At 48.4% G+C, this 12,490-nt stretch overlaps 6 protein-coding genes across 7 annotated transcripts; 4 read left to right on the top strand and 2 right to left on the bottom strand.

Moving 5' to 3' along the window:
- Positions 1-98: 98 nt before the first annotated feature.
- Positions 99-3,872, bottom strand: KGD1 (2-oxoglutarate dehydrogenase E1 component). Of its 2 annotated transcripts, XM_043157700.1 has the most exons (9): positions 3,450-3,872; positions 3,138-3,387; positions 1,249-3,085; positions 1,175-1,190; positions 1,080-1,124; positions 862-1,021; positions 698-798; positions 445-636; positions 99-391 (listed from the first exon to the last, which is right to left on the bottom strand). In XM_043157700.1, exons 1-9 carry the CDS (start codon positions 3,813-3,815, stop codon positions 335-337), a joined length of 3,024 nt encoding a protein of 1,007 aa, XP_043005068.1. In that variant the 5' UTR covers positions 3,816-3,872; the 3' UTR covers positions 99-334. The 2 variants fall into 2 exon arrangements, with proteins under 2 accessions (XP_043005068.1, XP_043005069.1); XM_043157701.1 differs by having other exon boundaries at positions 698-1,021; positions 3,450-3,868.
- Positions 3,873-4,185: 313 nt separating this feature from the next.
- Positions 4,186-6,221, top strand: E1B28_012571 (uncharacterized protein). The gene is made up of 9 exons (XM_043157699.1): positions 4,186-4,545; positions 4,601-4,885; positions 4,960-5,038; positions 5,090-5,246; positions 5,300-5,449; positions 5,515-5,684; positions 5,736-5,820; positions 5,873-5,980; positions 6,033-6,221. The coding sequence occupies exons 1-9, from the start codon at positions 4,203-4,205 to the stop codon at positions 6,096-6,098; spliced, it is 1,443 nt and encodes a 480-aa protein (XP_043005067.1). The 5' UTR covers positions 4,186-4,202; the 3' UTR covers positions 6,099-6,221.
- A 170-nt stretch (positions 6,222-6,391) lies between these two features.
- E1B28_012570 (uncharacterized protein) lies at positions 6,392-6,928 on the top strand (the record flags this gene model as incomplete). The annotated part of the gene is made up of 1 exon (XM_043157698.1): positions 6,392-6,928. One exon carries the CDS (start codon positions 6,392-6,394, stop codon positions 6,926-6,928), a length of 537 nt encoding a protein of 178 aa, XP_043005066.1.
- A 59-nt stretch (positions 6,929-6,987) lies between these two features.
- On the top strand, positions 6,988-7,543 carry E1B28_012569 (uncharacterized protein; the record flags this gene model as incomplete). The annotated part of the gene is made up of 2 exons (XM_043157697.1): positions 6,988-7,099; positions 7,152-7,543. The coding sequence occupies 2 exons, from the start codon at positions 6,988-6,990 to the stop codon at positions 7,541-7,543; spliced, it is 504 nt and encodes a 167-aa protein (XP_043005065.1).
- Positions 7,544-7,739: 196 nt separating this feature from the next.
- E1B28_012568 (uncharacterized protein) lies at positions 7,740-8,475 on the top strand (the record flags this gene model as incomplete). Its single annotated transcript, XM_043157696.1, has 1 exon — positions 7,740-8,475. Exon 1 carries the CDS (start codon positions 7,885-7,887, stop codon positions 8,473-8,475), a length of 591 nt encoding a protein of 196 aa, XP_043005064.1. The 5' UTR covers positions 7,740-7,884.
- A 298-nt stretch (positions 8,476-8,773) lies between these two features.
- Positions 8,774-12,435, bottom strand: E1B28_012567 (uncharacterized protein). The gene is made up of 6 exons (XM_043157695.1): positions 11,873-12,435; positions 11,073-11,811; positions 10,703-11,011; positions 9,362-10,637; positions 9,190-9,304; positions 8,774-9,124 (listed from the first exon to the last, which is right to left on the bottom strand). Exons 1-6 carry the CDS (start codon positions 12,359-12,361, stop codon positions 8,981-8,983), a joined length of 3,072 nt encoding a protein of 1,023 aa, XP_043005063.1. The 5' UTR covers positions 12,362-12,435; the 3' UTR covers positions 8,774-8,980.
- Between the last annotated feature and the right edge of the window lie 55 nt (positions 12,436-12,490).

The raw sequence follows: 12,490 nt of genomic DNA, 5'->3' as shown, positions 1-12,490 counted from the left end.
ATACGCTGCTCAAGGCTGCAAGTCCAGGGTCGAGAAGCTTTTATGTCATGACAATGTCAACATACCAAGTCGTCCCAAAGAAAAGCCTCAAGTAAGTCGACGTTTCTAAAGCAGTTTTGCAATTGGAGTGCAGGTAAAAACCCCTATATAAATAGCTGTCATGTATCGAAGAACTTATTTAGAATCGAAGCAGAATCCTGCTTGGTCATTATCCCGACTTTAGTGATAGATAAGGGTGAAAAACCGAAAGCATGAGAAAAGCGGAATGCTGCAACAATATCCCACCCTCTTCGTCGAAAACAACGATGAATAGCAGGAAAGATATCAATGCTATTCAAGACAAGTCGAAAGCAACGTTGACGAATTGTTCAATTTCTTTCTTGTGTTGAGCCTAGAAGCAAGAGGAAATGAGTGGAGAACATAAAGCAACCTGTTTTTACTGACTTTGCTACCCGTTGCAACGGAGCTCGTGGGTTCCCTTCCAGAATAACGAGGATACTTTCCTTTGTGATGCTCGGTGTGCTGAGCAGATGTGTAGATACGAGGTCCAACGTAATTCCACGCTCCGTTGTTCAACGGTTCTTCCTGGGACCAAAAGAGACTGGCGTTAGGATATTTGTCTAGATGGGGAGTAATCTAAAAAGAGCAGTAAAGAGTAATCAGACGGGAATGTTGGACAATCATTTCTGACACGCACAAGATCGTATGGGAAGGGCGAAACCTGTTCCACTCTGCTAATGGCAATATCCTTGATACCTCTCTCCTCTCTCGCAGCAAGAAGAGTGTGATAAACTTGACCTAAATGTGACGGTCAGCTGCTCGCTCAAAGATACGCAATGCGCAGAAAGTGTTTGGGGTTACCAGTGCAAAGAATATGTCGTTTGATGTCTTCAGGAGATACCAGCGTTTCTGGGTGAGGCTCGGGAATATATCGCTGGAAGCTGGTCTCTCCAACCATCTCAGAGAGTTCAGAACGAGCCTTGGGATGACGGAGAAGGTTCTTTGAGAAGAACAAGATGAGCTGAAAGTTTTAGAAAAGTGAGCATTCTGTGACCTAGATAATATAACAAGGGTCGTACCGGTTTTCGGAAATCACGGTGAATTTGACGACGAAGGACGTGGAACTGTATAGGAATCAGAGAATTGAATTTAAAAGTTGTAGGAGACGACATACGTAGTTGGCGGGTGTGCTAAGGACCACCAAAGTCGTCAGATGTCTATAGGCTGACCACAAATAACGATGCTTACGTTGGATACACAACCTGCATGTTGCAGTCCTGGTGTTGCCTTTCAATTTTTTCCGGGGAAGGGAAGACATGAGGATGGTCATCACACAGTTGCAAGAACCGTTCAATTCTTCCGCTAGAGTGCTCTGGTCCTTGACCGTCATAGCCATGAGGCAGGCTTACAACCAAACCAGACCGCTGCAACCATTTCCTCTCGCCAGAAGCGATGAACTGGTCAATGATACATTGAGCGTTGTTGGCGAAATCACCGAATTGGGCTTCCCACATCGTGAGACAATCGGGGGAGACCAAAGAATATCCTAATTCAAACCCAAGAGCGCCGAACTCCGAGAGAGAGGAGTTGCAGACGACGAAGCGAGCCTGCGATGACCCGAGGTCATTCAGAGGAACATATTGGGCTTCAGTCTCCTGATCGTGCAGAACAGCATGTCGCTGTGAGAAGGTGCCACGTTCCACGTCCTGACCAGACACACGAACATGTATCTTTTCCAACGCTAAACTACCAAATGCAAGGGCTTCGGCCGTGGACCAATCAATGTTCTTACCCTCTTCGACGGCCTTACCACGGGTGGAAAGAATACGGGCAAGGTTACTGTGAACTTGGAATCCATTGGGGTAGTTGGAGATGACCTTTCCGACCCGCTTCAAAGTTTCCTCATCAGATCCGGTGCGCCGCGTGGGCAACGTTTGATCAGCCAGCTGCTTTGGAGATGGGAATCCCTGCCAAGAAGCCGACAACCATTCCTTGCTGGTAGGAACATAGTCCTTTGCGCCAGCGGCGGCCTTTTCGAGCATACCCCAGACCCATTTCTTGTGCTCTTCGATATCCTTCTCGGTGAACGTGCCTCGTCCAACGAGGAACTTGGAGTACTGGGTAAGAGGTGTGGGCTGGTCCTTGATGGCCTTGTACATCCTGGGTTGAGTGAACATCGGCTGATCGGTTTCGTTGTGACCATGTCGCCGATAACAAACGATGTCGAGGACAACATCTCTCTTGAATTTGGCACGATAGTCAGCAGCCAGTTGACAAACAAAGTTCACCGCCTCCACGTTGTCACCGTTAACGTGGAAGATGGGAGAGTCGATTGACTTCGCAATGTCGGATGGGTAAGGCGTGGACCGTGCGAAACGGGGATCAGTGGTGAAACCAATCTGGTTATTGACAATTAAATGAATGGTCCCTCCGGTTCCGTAATGCGGAAGATTGTGGAAACCCATGGTCTCGTAAACGACTCCCTGTCCAGCGAAGGCGGCATCACCATGAAGAAGAACACCCATGGCTGTATTATGCGCATGTTCATCCTGTTCAAAATGCTGGATAGCACGAGTTTTTCCAAGTACAACAGGGTCCTCTGCTTCCAAATGTGAGGGGTTTGCAACGAGTGAGAGGGAAACCTTTTTGCCGGAGGGAGTAGGCCTAACGTAGTTGGCACCAAGATGATATTTCACATCGCCGGCGGGCTCGTCTTCCTCTGCTCCACTGAATTCGTTCAAAATCGCCTCGATCGGTTTTCGAATCACATTAGCAAGAACATTGAGTCGTCCTCGGTGAGGCATACCCATCGTGACATGCTTCACGCCATGCTCGACTGATCGGTCAATGAGAGCTTTCATACCAGGAATGAGAGCTTCACAACCCTCCAAACCAAACCGTTTCTCATTTGGGTATTTGGAGGCAATAAATTTCTCGAATGACTCCGACCAAATGAGACGGTCAAGGATCATACGCTTCTCTTCGACTGTGTAATTCCAAGGCTTCGGAATTTCGATACGTTCACGAATCCAGTCGCATTGATCCTTGTCGGGAATATGGACGTATTGGATACCAACGGCTCCACCTACACGAGAAAGTTGTTGTGTGATGAAGAAGGCAACAAATAGGATACGTACAATAGATACGTTTGCAGAGCTTGATTATCTCCCCCAACTTCATCGTTTTTCGGTCCTCGGTCGCAAAATGGGGAAGAATACCCGGCCCAAGGGTGATATCCTTGTCCAGATCGCGTTCCGTGAAGCCATAACGACTAAGCTCAAGCTCCGGTGGACGATAATCAGCGAGGTCGGTGTCAAGAATCCCAAGAGGGTCCAATTCTGCGACGTGATGACCACGAACTTGATATGCACGAACGAGCAGTTGAACCTGACATCATAGAAACAACATTAAACTCGCGTCGTGCCATCAGGACTAAAATTGCGTTTTACCTTCAAGTGATCGTCCAATTCAGTCCCACCAGAAGTCGCGTAGAGAGCTGGTGCACCATCTGCTGGAGGTGCCACGAGACTTGGAGGAGGCTGGAACGCTTGTGGGCTAGACAGGCCTTTGTCCAGCCCTCGAAAATACACATCCCATGAAGCATGTACAGATTTGGGATCCTGCCTCCAATGCCTGTACATTTCCTCTGCATAATATGCATTTGTTCCATTTGCAAAAATGTCGTTCGGAGAGGGAGGTTTAGCGGGAGTCGCCATCTCACGTCTGGGGAAGAGAGCATGACTGGGAACATAAACCCTACCAGACAGTAGCCTGCTGCTGATGGGAAGGCGTCGCAGAGATTGCCTGGTCAACATGGTTGGACGCAGGCGGAGCTACGAGGGGATGGTGGTTGATGATTAAGATGCTTGAAAGTGACTTCGGACGCGGGACGACTCGGTGGTGACGTTGAATTCCATTTCCGCACTCCTGTTCCGCTGACAATGCATATCTAATTGCAAGAGACTGCCACTTGATCCACTCAAATTTGTGTATTTCTAGCTCTCCAACGCCCGTCCTCAATTGAACATTGTCGTCAGCCATGAAGCTTTAAAGCCAGATTTGAGAGTCGTCTACTAGTACAGACAGAAGCTTAGAAGTTGCGACCACATTTCTTGTCTTATTCGGTTTATGTTAAATCAGAAAAACGTGGATAACCAGACATAGCGGTGTCGAGCTTGTCGTGGTCGGCTTCTGGTCGCTTCATGGTCAGACTGGGAATCCGAACAGTCACCCGGTCCGAAGATTACCGATACATTCTCTACTTACTTTTACCCACAAGCAATCTATTCTTCTCCATGTTGTCCCCTGTGTTACGGAGAGCACTTAACGTGAAATCTCGTTCGCATTTCCTTCTCACCGTTCGTCATTTTCAAACTCTAGATGAAGCGGGAAGGTGCTCCGATGAACCCATGCCACCTCCACTGAAGGGTATCAAGGTCCTCGACTTGACTCGTATTCTTGCCGGCCCCACAGCTACGATGTTGCTCGCGGATCTGGGTGCGGATGTTATCAAAGTTGAACAGATTGGCAAGGGGGACGATACTCGTACGTGGACCTGGATACTCGATAGCTTCAACCGTTCACAGTACTCTTCGTGTAGGTACCTGGAACCCTCCAGCTGCACCATTGCTACCAGAAGCCCAGCAACCAGTAGGCTCAACTCATCTACCCCCTGAAAGCGCGTATTACCTTGCTATAAACCGTAACAAGCGCTCCATTACTGTCGACTTCAAATCCCCTCAAGGATTGGAGATTGTTCGCAAGCTTGTTGAACGTTCTGACGTTCTTGTCGAGAATTTCATTGCCGGGAAACTGGCAGAGCTCGGTCTAGGATGGGAACATTGCAAGGAAATTAATCCGAGACTCATTTATGCTTCGGTCACAGGCGTGTAAATTCCGTGAAATCCCAGCAATATCTCGCGTTTCTCAGACGATTTCGTGCGTATCTAACGCTTCTAGGTTACGGTCAAACTGGTCCCTACCGACAGAATGCCGGATACGATGTGATTATTGAAGGGGAGGCAGGTTTGATGCATATGTATGTATGTTTCTCACCTCCAACCACTTTTTCTAATACCCATTCTTGCAGAACTGGAGAACCTGACCGTCCACCCTGCAAAGTAGGCGTTGCTGCTACTGATATTGCTACCGGTCTATATACGCACGGAGCCATCATGGCCGCCCTCATTTCACGCCAACAGACCGGGAAAGGTGTATGGATTGACGCAAACTTATTCGAGTGTCAGGTATTTGGTACGATCATCTTTTCTTGAGTACTCATCTTTATCTCGGGTTGCAGATTGCCGGTCTAGCCAACATCGCATCCAACTATCTTATTGCTGGACAAGAAGCAACGCGGCACGGCACTGCTCATCCATCCGTCGTCCCGTACGAGGTATTCCCATGCAAAGATGGGTTCTTGATGATTGGAGCTGGAAACGACAAGCAGGTGAGGCTCCAAGTCAAGGATCATGTTTCAAAGTAGTTCTTACCGCTCTTACCGCTGAACTGTAGTTCAAAACGCTATGTACCAAGGTCCTCGACATTCCGTCGCTTCCTACGGATCCCATATTCTTTTCCAATACCGCTCGTGTCAAGAATCGCAAAGAGTTAATCCAGATCATAACTGACGAGTTCATGAAAGACACTAAAGAGGTATGGTTAGAGCGATTCCGGGGCTCAGGGTAGGTCTCCTTCCCGTCTCTTGTCGGCTCTCCTCGAATTGACGGGAGAAGTGTGCCTCATGGACCTATCAATAACATGCACGAGACTTTCAATCACCCTCAAGCAATTGCCAGAAAGGTCGCGGTTGAAGTCGATGTAGGTGCCCAAACCCCTTGAACGATTCAGATTCCTATTCCGCCATCCTTAGCACCCACGGACCGGGAAAATCAAGCTAGTGGCGCCCCCGATTTCGTATAATGGACAAAAGATGCCAGTGAGGAGGCATCCACCATGGCTATCTGAACACACAGATGAGGTGGGCCGATGTCGAATGATGGCAACCGTCCATTAACAATGTATTTCCACAGGTGCTCACAGAGTTGGGATACTCTCAGGAGAAAATCAAAGAATTCAGAGAAGTTGGAGTGGTATAATCATAAACTCAAACTGTGAGTTTACAACGTATATAAAGGAACGGGCTTTGGAGGAATTTCAACATACTGTACTCGTGTAGCTCGTTGTCTTTCTGATCTGACCTTCAACTTATTAATTCGTCCATAGCACAGTTGGCGTCCTGTCGTTCCGGAGGGGGCGCTACCGGTACCCAGACGTAGGGCCGATACCGGAAATTTCCCACATTGCGCCAATCGGACCGGGCATAGCCGCGGAGTTTGAATGATGATTTCTGTAGACGCCCCTAATAGTAAAGGCCCCTAAGTCCTCTTTCATGGATCCATCATTCATGGCAAACGGCCTAAGGTTTTGGGGCTACCCAAGCACTACCACTATCCCCGATCCGCAACGTTTCATCTCCGATTTCGAAAGCCTCTGTCATGATTATAACATCCCCGAGGACGAATACGTTACCACTGTCCAAAAATTCTTTCTTCGAGATAGCTCAGCATCGGACTGGTACGACCGGGAGATTAAAGACAAAGTAACGGTGTGGCAAGAGTTCGTTGGGAAATTCAAGAAGACTTTCCCGCCAACCATCATGTTACTTTACCAGCAATTACGGGAATTAGCCTGGGAAAAGCAAGACCGTAGTGCCCATTTCGAGGATGTCGCTGACGCTGAACCTGGCCAAAAGTATGAATCCCTGAAGGTTATCTTTCCCTACACAGCCGGTACTCTGAAAAGCATATTGGTCACATCTGAATATAAATCCGCTCTTTCCGATGCCAAACGCTGGTTCGCCGGACAGGAACCCCCAAAAAAAAGTTTACACAGGAGGACTTTTATTGGAGGCGGTCGGTTCCACTGAAGAACGAAGATGAAGGTGAAGGCCAGGAAGGTGATGGCCGGGAAGTTGAAGACCAGCAAATGGATATCGATAGCCAGGAAGGTGACGGCCAACAAATGGTTCCCGATGACCATGACCGACCCTTTTCACCCTCTCGTAATGTTTTTATCGTGTGTGGGATGCCCGGCATTGGTAAGTCTTAGTACGGTTTCGAGGCTAGCCTCACAATGACATTTGCCTGCAGGGAAGAGCTACTTTCTTTATTACGTCCTCGTCGAACGTCTTCTCGCACGCCTTCCTACCTGTTTACAGACCGAACCCGATTACTTTATTTATTGGCATGCCATGGGCTTGTCTCGCATCTCCATGACTGAATTCGGCGAGATCCTCCCCGACAATGTCTGGTTCCTTGTGGATTCAAACCAGGACAATGTATATCCTAGGGACAAGATATTGCATTCGGGTGCTCGGACACTCCAAGCGACCCCTTCGCGGGCCAATCGACTTAATTGGATAGATAAGCTTGATGTGCAGCCCTATCAATGGTATATGAAACCCAGCCCAGTACGAGAACTGTTGATGATGTACGCTGCGTATAATTTCTTCATTGTTATAACCTTTTCACATTTTGCATAGGAGGAAATTTTGGCGTAACATCCCGACAAAGGAAGAACTAATGAGATTCGTGACGGATTATGGGCCATCCGCTCGCCTTGTCAGCATGTACGCCAGGAGACCTGAGGAATACCGTTCTGGCCTGCAGCATAGGATTGACCTTATCACTTTTGACCAGCTTGAACAAGTTATTTGCGGGATAAGGCAACCAAGCATACACGACAGCCTTTCATACCGGATCTTTGCTATATATATACCCGGATGAGAAACGCTGTCGGATCGCAGTCGATTTTATCACTTCCAAAGTTCTCGGTTTGCTAAAAGAAAAATTCTCCAAGAACTGGGAATGCCACGCGCGGAGCATGTATAGACTGTTCAACTCTATTCCGCAGACACCAAGCGCCGCAGCTCATCTTTTGGAGGATATAATTCACGGACAGTTGCCAATGGGCGGGTACTGGAAGGCAACCCAGTTATGCAAGCGTCCGAAGTCGAATAACTCGCAAAAGAACATCATCTACGCAACACCCTCGCCTGGAGAGCCCCGAATTGAAAAGTATTTCGTTAGCGGTTCTAATCTAGGCATCGTTGACGTCGTCCCCGAAGCCTTTGACCCCCAACCTCTCACAATTTACCGGTGTGAATTCAAAGAATTGAAATTCGATGACCTGGGCTATTATCGACCACACGCCCGCAATCGAGCATCGTTCAACTCCTTCATCGTCAACCCAGTCAAAAAATCTTTATTCGCATTGGAGTTTACCTTTTTCGATGAACACAGCGTCAAGGAGGAGGGAATGCAGTCCTTACCGACACACGAATACGAGCGTTACTGTATTTTGTTCAGTGCTCAGAGGGATGTCAAACTACACATGCCCAGCGACTTCGATGGAATGTGGAAATCGCTGTGGCTTGTGCACGTTACGGAAGATGCACTGTTCTCGAGACATTAAGCTGAAGCTATTGGCAACTATCTCTGACCGACATGACCACAACGGTAAGATGGTTAGGAGTACAGATTCAATTCTACCGCGTACTATTAGCTTAATATCATGTACTATACATACATTGGACCAACGCTTCTGCCCAATCTCAAAACCCTCACGAATCACGTCGCAGTTGGGATTTCACATCTGTTCCCACTACCACCAACCTTCCACAGCTAGGTAGGTCTACCCCAATATGGTGCAAGTACCGGAAAATCTAGGTGATTCTCATGTGCCATCGCCTCGTTATCGAGCCTGTAAACTCTACAGCCTAAAGACGTGTTCATATAGATTGGTTGTGGAGTACATAAATACGCTCCCAACGTGGAATATGTAATTATACATGTGCATAGGTTTGCGACGAGAAAAGGTTTGATTGGACCGTTGTGTGCAACTACAAGAAAAAATTAATGTGCGACCTACCTACAGGCTACAGCGAAAAAAAAAAGAGATGTGTTTGAGAAGAATAGTCCTAGGCAAAAGCCAACCGATTTTTCACACCAGCCGTCCGTCCAAGCGAATTTGTACTCTTGGGAATACTTCGAGTGTACTGCGGATTAGATGTTGGTTTGTCTTGAAAAGTGAGTAGATCATAGAGAGATGCAATCTGGTCGCCCTGTACAAATGAATGATAGGGCGATCAGTATGAAGACGCCACCAAGATAAAATCATTCCATGTACCTTTTGTTCGAGTATATCTATAACCTCACGCAAATGTTGCGCCAACAGATTCCGTTTAAGAACATCAGAAATGGGGTCCATATCCTTGTACTGGTCGGCGAGCTCGACGTAAACCCTGAATTCATCAATAAACACCGTGAGACCCATACTGGCGGGGGAAGAAAAAACTCACCCCTTGAAATGGGTAAAATCATCCTCCAACTCTCGAATCACCCGCACAAGAACCGTTTGCTGGGGTAAATTCTTTCTCTTCTCATAGCTATCGCGGAAAGCTGGTACCCGCCCTCGTCCCTCCGCCCGCTTTTCCCGTCGAGGAGATTCGGCAATCTCAACGTCTTCCTCTTCGGCGAAACCCTCATCCTCTTCATCGTTGGTCTCCCTTGCCATCCGTTTATTCAAGCCCTGACCAAGCCTGCCTGGTAATAATGATGGTGAAGTTGGCCGATGGTTAACTACATTTCCGCGTTTCCTGTGACAAACATTACACGTTTTCTCATCATGGTCAGGCGCACTGAAAAACAGTCGTTCCAGCCTTTCGCCTCGTATCTGAGGAAAAGGCGCTCCCGAGATGGAGTCATCAGCGTCATGATAATCAGTCTCAGTCCGTCGCATTAAACGCTTATTGTGCCAAGAAGCGTGAGCAGGTGTTGGGGCAGCGGGACGAGACTCGACTGGTTGAGGTTGATATGTTGAATGATCAGGTCGTCCCTCGCTCTGAAGACTGTGCGTAGGCGAAGCTGCTCTATCATCCATAACCTCTTCAACTTCGAGGACAGATCGTCGATTTGACTGTGAAGCCGAGCACGAAGGTTCCAAGATCCGAGAAGTGAAATCAGAAGGAGAATCAACTGAAAGTTCAGATCGCCTTTCTTCAACATCCGCCGCGATTCGAACGAGTTCTTCGTCGTCAATGAACCTACCACTCCTGGATTGGTTCGACACGCCGCTGGAACTGACACCGACAGTGGCACGATCCGTTCCCATCGTTCGGTCGGGCAAACCATCCCTCGACGAGCCTGGTATAGACTGAGGGTCAAAAGGTTCGGGTTCTCCGGTCTCTTCTTGATCGTCTTCGTCATCTGCTTCTTCCTCCTCCTCTTCCTCGTGTGCTTCACCAGTCGCACTGCCGCCTTCACTCGTCCGCGTATCAGCTATATCAACCACTTGTGAGCCTGATTGCGACTGTGATTCGTTCAACTTCGAGTTTTCTCTATTCAGCCGGCGTTCCTTCAACCCCTCCTCGACAACACCGCGTAGAACCTCCACTTCACCAGCGAGCCTTTCGACCTCATTTCGAAGTTGAGTGATATCGGCCGCTTTCTCTCTCAACGCGCGTGAGTCCGCTTCACGCAATGACCGAAGTTCGACTAAGAGCTCTTGATGAGAAGACAGTTCAGCGGTGAGTCTCGTGAGGTGAGAACGAAGTGTTGAAATCAGTGCTTCCAGGGCTGAAAAAACGGAATCCTTAGCAAGGAAATAATGATAATGTCAACAAAATAGCGGTGTTCATTACCTTTCTTCTCCTCCACCGCTTCCTTATATCTGACAGAGGCATCAGCATCGTTGTTGATACTCGCATCCCTAGCTTTTCCCTTCCCCTTCATAGACTTCTTCGCATCAGCAACAGCGCGTTCTAGCTCCCGCTGGTTCTGAAGGATAGCACTCTCTTTCTCCAACACGCGAGTTCGCTCCTTTGCAACTTCCCGTTTACACACTTCCAGCTCATACTCTAGTTCCCGCACTCTGCGCCTTGAAATGCTATTCTCATCTTCAAGACGCGAAAGTTTGCTTTGTATCGTGTTGAGGACCGCGAGTAGGCGAGCTGACGACAAACAAGTCCATCATGTATTTTCTTAATCTGGAGAGAACGATATACAACTCACCTTCATTTTCTCGAGGTTCATCAGTGGGCTGATAAGAATAGTGATTGAGCATGACTTTTGCCGGAGATTCAACCGCGTTCGTCAGACCAGTGACATCAGGCAGGTGAATTCTGCTCTTTGACGAGTTATTGCGATTGGTGTTAAAGTGCTTTGTACTGCCAGGGATACCAAAGCCTTCTGGCATATCGTTGCGCTTGTGGTTCGTACGGCTGCGCTCTGCTTCGGTGTCGATATCTTTGGACAAGCCCCGGGCCTGTTTGTTGAATCTAGAAGTCGAGGAAGAGGGTGTAGGAGGTTGAAGTCGCACTTCAGGCTGTGAAGAATGGGTAGGGAGGATATTGGTTCGTTTGGTAGTCCGGGGCTTGGGGGTGGATTGGGTATGTCCGTCGGTTGTTTGAAAATGAGGTTGCCGGGATAACGGAGAGGTGTGTAGGAGGATGCTGGGTGTAGGTTGTACGTCGGGTAAGTTAGAAGATCGGTGGTGAGGAGAATGATAAGTTTTTGGGCTACGAGGGCGCTTTGGGGAGAACGAGACGCGGCGTAACGCATCCGTGATTTTAGGACGAGAGTTAGGACCTTCTGAGTCGGAGGAAGAGGATGTAGATGAGGAGTTATTTGAGCGTGCTACATCGGCGCGACACCGCAAGGAAGGGGGTGGTGCATGGCCGGATTTTAAGATACGATCAAGTTCAGCAGTGCTGTCCACAACCAACGGGTCAAATGTGATTCCACCTGGGGCCTACAACACGCATAAGAGACTGTCAGGTTATGACTCAAAAAAAGAAAAGAAACAGGCGCACCGTGTATTTAGACCTCGAAGGATCCGCATCGAAGATACTGAGTTTGCTATCCACCCCAGCGATCATGGCGTGTAAAGGCCTATCTGGATCGTACTCCGCACCGCTCAGACTAACTTCCCGTCTCGCCCCTCTATTGCCACCTAATCCAGCGTTCAATGTGAGAGCACTGGCATGATGAGCAGCAGTCGACATAGTCTCCCCGCCGTAAGGATGAACGCCTTCTTCGTCGTCGCCTGTGCGATATGACCAAGCATTAGGGATATCACCGTCAAAATGGTCACCAGAACGGTGAATAAAAGAGCCAAAATCGTTAAAAGGAGAAGGGCCTGAATTATGCCTTGGATATTCTATACTGTCGTCAAAGTCGTCCTGTGACGATAGACGGATAGAGAGGTCTGTGTTCTGTAGATTGTGTTCCAGTTGAATACGGTCACTTTCAATCTGGTCGCCTTGAATGCGGATGACTGGAGGACGAGAAGTGTTCTTCATGCTGAAGACAGGTCGACCGGGTTTCGCAGGGCAAGCGGGTGAGGGGGAAAAGGACCAAAAACACCCGGAAGGAAAATCAACAACGCGACACATCACGTGGACGCGTTACGAAGCTCTTTACACGTGGCC

Source organism: Marasmius oreades, chromosome 8 (genome assembly GCF_018924745.1).
Source record: "Marasmius oreades isolate 03SP1 chromosome 8, whole genome shotgun sequence".
In the NCBI taxonomy this organism is placed as follows: domain Eukaryota; kingdom Fungi; phylum Basidiomycota; class Agaricomycetes; order Agaricales; family Marasmiaceae; genus Marasmius; species Marasmius oreades.
This window is presented reverse-complemented; position numbering and strand designations above follow the sequence as displayed.

Excerpts from the sequence above, each read along its gene's own strand:
- KGD1 (XM_043157700.1), bottom strand. The coding sequence starts at position 3,815 with ATGTTGACCAGGCAATCTCTGCGACGCCTTCCCATCAGCAGCAGGCTA. Across the intron at positions 1,022-1,079 it reads ACCGTGATTTCCGAAAACCG|CTCATCTTGTTCTTCTCAAA; the intron begins GTACGACCCTTG and ends TAAAACTTTCAG. Across the intron at positions 799-861 it reads ACGACATATTCTTTGCACTG|GTCAAGTTTATCACACTCTT; the intron begins GTAACCCCAAAC and ends CGTCACATTTAG.
- E1B28_012571 (XM_043157699.1), top strand. The coding sequence starts at position 4,203 with ATGGTCAGACTGGGAATCCGAACAGTCACCCGGTCCGAAGATTACCGA. Across the intron at positions 5,247-5,299 it reads CAAACTTATTCGAGTGTCAG|ATTGCCGGTCTAGCCAACAT; the intron begins GTATTTGGTACG and ends CTCGGGTTGCAG. Across the intron at positions 5,685-5,735 it reads GAGCGATTCCGGGGCTCAGG|TGTGCCTCATGGACCTATCA; the intron begins GTAGGTCTCCTT and ends TGACGGGAGAAG.
- E1B28_012567 (XM_043157695.1), bottom strand. The coding sequence starts at position 12,361 with ATGAAGAACACTTCTCGTCCTCCAGTCATCCGCATTCAAGGCGACCAG. Across the intron at positions 11,812-11,872 it reads CTTCGAGGTCTAAATACACG|GCCCCAGGTGGAATCACATT; the intron begins GTGCGCCTGTTT and ends TGCGTGTTGTAG. Across the intron at positions 9,305-9,361 it reads GATTTTACCCATTTCAAGGG|GGTTTACGTCGAGCTCGCCG; the intron begins GTGAGTTTTTTC and ends TGATGAATTCAG.